The sequence below is a fragment of the Cyprinodon variegatus genome, unplaced genomic scaffold (assembly GCF_000732505.1).
Source record: "Cyprinodon variegatus isolate N-32 unplaced genomic scaffold, C_variegatus-1.0 Scaffold871, whole genome shotgun sequence".
Lineage (NCBI taxonomy): Eukaryota > Metazoa > Chordata > Actinopteri > Cyprinodontiformes > Cyprinodontidae > Cyprinodon > Cyprinodon variegatus.
In genome coordinates this window covers 300,268-306,899 of record NW_015151324.1, presented here as the reverse complement: position 1 = coordinate 306,899, position 6,632 = coordinate 300,268, and the positions used below count along the sequence as shown (strand labels likewise).

The following is a 6,632-nucleotide window of genomic DNA, read 5'->3' as shown; positions in this document are numbered from 1 at the left end:
ATTTTCTTTTACAAGGGGCAGGACAGCTGGTTTCATAAAATCATAGACTCTTGCAGCAATCTTTAATTGTGAAACGGTTTTGTCATTATGCGCATTATTTCATGGCCTTTTAGAAACCTTGAAAATGGGTGCTCATGCAACGTAACTTTACAAACAGCTATAAAACAGGGATGTATACACGTTGCTGTTCATTGTTTTGGCTTTAAATTAAGGAGGAAGTTAAAATGTGCCATGTTCATGGTAGGAAATTGAACCAACCAGTTCAAATAAGGACTTGAGAAAATTAGATGGATCTAACACTGTTAATATATAGATCCATGGATCGATATATTTGGGCAAAATCTATTGTCTTCAGTAGCAGGATAAGTAAATCACACATTCGACATAAAAATGTGTTTGCAGTTGGATTAAATTAACGGATTCTATCTAAATTGCATTGAAATGCTATTTGTTATAAATTGGTCTTTATATAAATTGAGCTGAAATGAAACTGAACTGAAAATTTAAAAGCTATCCTTTACTTTTTTTTTATCTAATTATGTAAAAAAAAAACATTACAGATTGAAGATGAGATATGAGCTGATAGTTTTTTTTTATAAATATTTGTTTTCTGTCTCTTTTTTTAGCCCTTTTCTGGACCTCCCAATCATACAGATGGCTTGCTCTGATAATAATAAGGGGGGTTTGGAGGAGGACAGTTATGATGGAGGAGCAGGTGGTGAAGAGCAATCTGGCTGTGCCTTGGCAATGATGGAAAAAGAAAGGGAATCCCTTTTAAGCCCATTGGATAGTTCTGGCACCTTAATGAGCAGTTCATCTGGTAGTCTCCAGGCTGCTGCCCCCCTTCAGGGCTATGATGTGGAATTTGACCCACCCCTCGAGAGTAAATATGAATGCCCTATCTGCTTGATGGCCTTAAGGAATGCAATCCAAACACGCTGTGGTCATCGGTTCTGCAAGAGCTGTATTGAGAAATCTATTCGGTAGGTAATTTTTCTGAGAATTTAACTGATATTTGAATCGAAAACAAAGGTTTTGCTTTTAAAACATTGTATTCTCAATACTGCCACCTGCAAATAACCTAGCCCCAATACCCTCATATTTGTGAATAAAATGAAACATTTCAATTGTTTTCCTGCCCAAATATAAAGCCCGGTGTGGATGCTGATTATGTTAATGCCTTGCATAATTAATTGCTGTTTTCCTCTTGCAAAACAGTGATACAGGACAGCGGTGCCCTGTGGACAATGAAATGCTGTCAGAAGATCAACTGTTTCCTGATAATTTTGCCAAAAGGGAGATTCTATCGCTAACTGTTCGTTGTCCAAACTCTGGCTGTGCTGACAAAATGGAGCTCCGACATTTAGAGGTTAGCATTTAGATGGAAGAAAACACGATTTGCAATGAAGTTCATCCAAGAGGATGGAAAAAAATGTCCCAGTAGGCATCTGTTATAAAACCTCAATGAATTACAGGAGTAAAGAAGGTAGAACAATTCAGGACCAAGATGGAAAACAATGGTAGACTTAACTTTTTTGCTGATTCCAATCCACAAAAGCAGAAAGCACAAACTTTTTATGTTATTTGTCCTCAATCCTATTTTGTTTAAATTGCATTGGAGATCATTCTAAGTAACAAATAACTGATTTTTGTGACTATTTTATTTTTATGTTATGAAGCCAGTTGTGAAATTTAATTCATTCATTTGTTTTCTTTTTTCCAGAATCATTTGCTCGTGTGTCAGTTTGCCACTGTACCTTGCCCTCAGTGTCAAAAACCTGTAAGAAAGAGCTACATTGAGGAGCACAAAACTGCTGAGTGTCAAAGAAGACCTATGACATGCCCAGACTGTGTGACATCCTTTGTTTATGAGGAGAAAGAGGTACTACATCTCACTATTGGGCTGGTATATTGAAGTGTGATATTACGGGCTGTAAGAATAATGTTGTTTTTTTTTATTAAAAAAGAAAAGAAAACACGTTCATAAAGTAAAACACTGGTCTTTTTGACATTTACTGAACGTTTTTATTTTGGTATCTATCCAAATAGAAATTCAGTCTAAACACTAATTTAAAAGAAGTTGTCTTGTGTTTATAATACAGAATATTATACCTTTAGGATGTTTGCAATTTATAGCGGTTATCAAGTGTAGCAGCATCATATTTAGGTAATTAGTGGGGCTATCTTCATAATATAGTTTTTCTTGTTATTACTGATTTTTTCCTGCATAGTTGTATAGTAGTTTGAAAAAGCCATTAAATTATGCGAGCAATAGCTTGCACTCTTTTAATTTTGCCACAGCATGACAGTCTTTCCATTAAAAACAAGGGTGATATGTAGATGCTTTTCCAGCTATCAAATACTAATGAGGAACAGAAAATGATAATAAAAATGTTAACGGGATGCTTTAAAATGCAAAAGGATGCACAGTGCATGTGGCCAATCAGGTTATTCTTCCTTCTTTTAAAAGAGGAAACAAAGATTTCCAACCAATTATGTAATTTTTTTTATTAGCATTATTTTTGCACATTTCTTTTTTTAACTCTTTGTAATTAATAATGCTGTACAATACATAAGGGAATTGTGGGGTTATGGTAATGTTTAAAACTAGATCTAATCATTTATTAATAATTGATGTTTTAATTCCTACAAATTCAGAAACCGATGTGATTCTTATTATTTCCATTGTTTAATTTGATTTTAAACCATAAAGCAACAGAAAGACAGAGCATTTAACATCCTTTAACAACTTGACATCATAGTTAACTTTGATATGAGTATCTGGCCTATGCCTAATCATTACTATAAAATGGTACTGAGGACAACAAGAACCTGTTTTATGATCTTACTCTGTTTTTGTCTCGTTTTCCTAGCTACATGAGCAGCAGTGTCCGTTTGCTAGTGTGATGTGTCAATACTGTGAGATGGATCTAATCAGAGACCAGGTAAGAGCCGTAATACAGGAAATGAGCCGTTAAATGTTTGACATATTTAGAGCTTACATTTTTCCTCTTTGTTGTAATTTTAGGGAACTGTTCCAAACCCAGTACTAATGCTCATGCGGCTTAAATAACACTTTATTGTTCCATTGTAGTTGAAGTTTAGTGTTTCTGTGTCTGATCCTGCCAAATGCGTTTTCTTTAAAACTGATTCATGTTGATCGTTTTCTTTTTTCCTTTTTTTAAGATGGAATCTCATTGTGATACGGATTGCCCAAAAGCACCCATTGCCTGTAACTTTAACATCTTTGGATGTAAGGAAAGGGTATGTAATTTGTTTTTAATCAAACAAAAGGTTTATTTAACAGAGCTGCTGTCGCATTAAATATGTCTGAGCCATAACTGCTTTATATTTGCAGATGCAGCGCCATGACTTGGCTCAGCACATGCAGGAGTTCACACAGATGCATATGCGCTACATGGCAGAGTTTTTACGCAGCCTAAGCCTTAACGGCACGTCGCCCAAACCCCTTCGAACGCTAGGGCCTTCTGTTTCCTATGAGGACATTGGTGCTGCTGCTTCAGTGTCAGCCTGTGGGGGGCCCAGAGGGGCTGCGAGCTGCAGCATCAGCTCAGCTTCATGTCAGCCCAGTCAGGAGATGCAGAGGCTCCGAGAGATGGATGGGCGATTGGTGAAGCAAGACCACCAGCTGCGGGAGCTCATCATATTAAAAGAGACACAAGTAAGAGCTGATCAAGTTGAGCTCATTATCATTCCTAATATCTAACGTCAGATCTGTTGAAGAAGAACCATTTATTGCATTTCATGTTGATTTGAGTCATTAGTATTGACTTGAGCAGACTATTTAACTCTCTTTTTTGTGTTACACTGGGTCCATCTAATTTTAGTAAGCTTAACTATACTGTTGTCACTTCACTAATGCTTAAGAATGCTGGTAGGTTAAAGGAATAGTACACCCAAAACATGATTAGCCTTCATTTTCTACTCACCCCCATGCTGAACAACACTCTGGAGTACTTTTTTGATATCTCAAATGCATCTGGAGATCTGGGAGGCTTCTTGCTGTCTGCTGACATTCAAATAATGGAGGTCTATGGTGCCCGAGACAGAAAGGTCCATAAAAGTCCACAAAAAACGTGTCAATATTCCTCCATACTGCTCGTCCTGAGTGGGTAGCATCCAGAATTTACTCGAAACGAAGTCATTTAGAATGTTTTTAGAGCATAAACAGTAGTGTATAGGATTTCCTGAAAGCGCGTTCATGACGCTACGGAAGCCGGCAGACCAAACCAGATGAAAGTGCGCATTCAGCGTCTGCTCTGCCAATAATGCAAGCGTAGAAGAAGAAATGTGCTGTTTACCTTTGCAAAGAAAGAAACAACAAAAGAAAAATGTGTGAGGACTTCAGTGTTGAGGAAGAGCATGAGTTCTTTGCCGAGCTGAATGCGCTGGTTTGGTCTGCCGGCTTCCGTAGCGTCGTGAACGCGCATGTGCGCGCTTTCAGGAAATCCTATACTCTACTGTTTATGCTCTAAAAACATTCTAAATGACTTCGTTTCGAGTAAATTCTGGATGCTACCCACTCAGGACACTTGGAATACATTGGACGAGCAGTATGGAGGAATATTGACACGTTTTTTGTGGACTTTTATGGACCTTTCTGTCTCGGGCACCATAGACCTCCATTATTTGAATGTCAGCAGACAGCAAGAAGCCTCCCAGATCTCCAGATGCATTTGAGATATCAAAAAAGTACTCCAGGGTGTTGTTCAGCATGGGGGTGAGTAGAAAATGAAGGCCAAACATGTTTTGGGTGTACTATTCCTTTAATTTCTTTCCAGCCGTCTTATTCTTTCTTTGCAAGTAGGTCAGCAAGCAATGTGTTACGTAAAATGTTGTTTACTTGTGAGAGCCATTAACTCACTTTATCTATTTATTTGCAAGATCTCTGCTACTATGGAAGTGGTCATGTCTGTCAGTAAGCTGATGTCTTTTTACATGAGTCCATCTGCTGAATGCTCATATTAGAAATTTGCCCCCATGTTGGTCTGGATGGCTCTGATATGGTTTGTGTTTATAGTCTGTAACAAATGCAATTAATCTGTACTAAAACGTACATTATTCTGTTATAAGTCTGACTTTGGATCGATGAGTGATTAAAATGAAAGGCAGCACTGAGATATATCAATCAGTGCTATCTGCTCATAAAGGAAGACTCATCTCCTTTTTAAACCATATAAAAGGGATTGCAGCATCTTGTTAAAGTGAGGGTTTATAGGTGGGGTTATAGAACAATTCACTAATCTATTGGTATAAACGTAACATACGGTCGATGTGCTGTATAACATGTAGGTTTCAAATCTTTAAAAACTAACCGATCCCCTTTCATTGGCAGGCAGGGCAGCTTGCTGAGCTCAGGCGTAGAGTCTCAATGCTGGAGGAAACTGTGAAAGAGTTGGAGGCCCAGCAGTGCCATGGGATCTTTATCTGGCGCCTCAAAGGTTTCTCTGTCCTCCTGCGGAACCAGGAGGCGAGCATGCCAGTGGTTGAGCACAGCCCTGGCTTCTACACGGGCCGCCCAGGCTACAAGCTGTGTCTACGTTTACACCTGCAGACACCCAACGCCCCACGCTGCTCCAACTACATCTCCCTTTTTGTCCACACTATGCAAGGAGCTTTTGATGGGCAGCTGACTTGGCCCTTTCAAGGGACGATCCGGCTGGCCATTTTAGACCAGGGACCCGAGTGTCAGCATCACATGGAGGTCATGGAGACAAAGCCAGACCTGCAAGCCTTCCAGAAACCCATAAATCCACGCAACCCCAAAGGATTCGGCTACGTCACCTTTATGCACCTGCAGCAGCTGAGTCAGAGAGCTTATATTAAAGATGATACTCTGCTGATCCGCTGTGAGGTTACGCCACGCTTTGATGGCGCATTTAATCGGGAGGGACCAGCCGTACAGCCGAGAGGGCCCGAAGCCTCACTTTCAAGAGAATAAGGTCAAGCTGCTTTATATGGGATTGTTGTCATGACAGTTGAATAGAGCACAACTAACAAAGTTTCAGTATTGTCTCTTTATTATAATTCATGCACATTAGAATTGGTAAAATCAAAGCTTCCTTTCATCAAAGTTCTAGTATTTATTGTTTTTTAATGTTTCAATCTTCGTTGCATTCATGAATGTGTTTTAGGTTCTTCCCCTTCATGATCTGATTTGATCTTGGGGTATTGTTGGATGCCTTGGAGGAGATATGGTACAGATTAGTAGTGATCTTTTTCTAAATATCATAGTCATGCATAAGTGGAACAGTTTATAACTTTATGGACCTTTGGCATTCATCGGTTTCTGATTCACCTAGTTTAACTGGGATCAAGGTCAATACAGATTTAACAAGTGAAAAAAATGATTGAAAACAACTCAGCCAGTCTTTGGAAAATGATTTTATTGAATCCACAGTTTGCATTCTAACAGTTCAGAGAAAATGATTGAAGATTAGTGTCGCATCATCAGGACAAACCCTTATCTAACATAATCACTATGGACATGGAAAAAAAGAAAGCAAGAAAAATGATTTTTTTGTGTTTTTTTTTTTTCTTCAAATCAGTAAAACAAAAAGCAAATAACACACTGTTCTATAAGTCACACTGTCTCTATCTGGAGACGTCAA

At 38.6% G+C, this 6,632-nt stretch overlaps 1 protein-coding gene across 4 annotated transcripts in view; it reads left to right on the top strand.

Annotated features, from left to right (window-relative positions):
* traf6 (TNF receptor associated factor 6) overlaps positions 1–6,519 on the top strand; it is a 7,224-nt gene extending 705 nt beyond the window's left edge. For 3 of the 4 annotated variants that reach the window (XM_015397570.1, XM_015397571.1, XM_015397569.1), the window contains exons 2-8: positions 627–983; positions 1,219–1,369; positions 1,724–1,882; positions 2,874–2,945; positions 3,187–3,264; positions 3,359–3,682; positions 5,357–5,962. In XM_015397570.1, coding sequence (XP_015253056.1) covers positions 655–983; positions 1,219–1,369; positions 1,724–1,882; positions 2,874–2,945; positions 3,187–3,264; positions 3,359–3,682; positions 5,357–5,962 — 1,719 coding nt within the window. In that variant the 5' untranslated portion in view covers positions 627–654. Of the gene's footprint in view, positions 1–626; positions 984–1,218; positions 1,370–1,723; positions 1,883–2,873; positions 2,946–3,186; positions 3,265–3,358; positions 3,683–5,356 lie in introns of all 4 variants that reach the window. The other variant, XM_015397568.1, reaches the window with a different exon arrangement.
* The last annotated feature ends 113 nt before the right edge of the window (positions 6,520–6,632 follow it).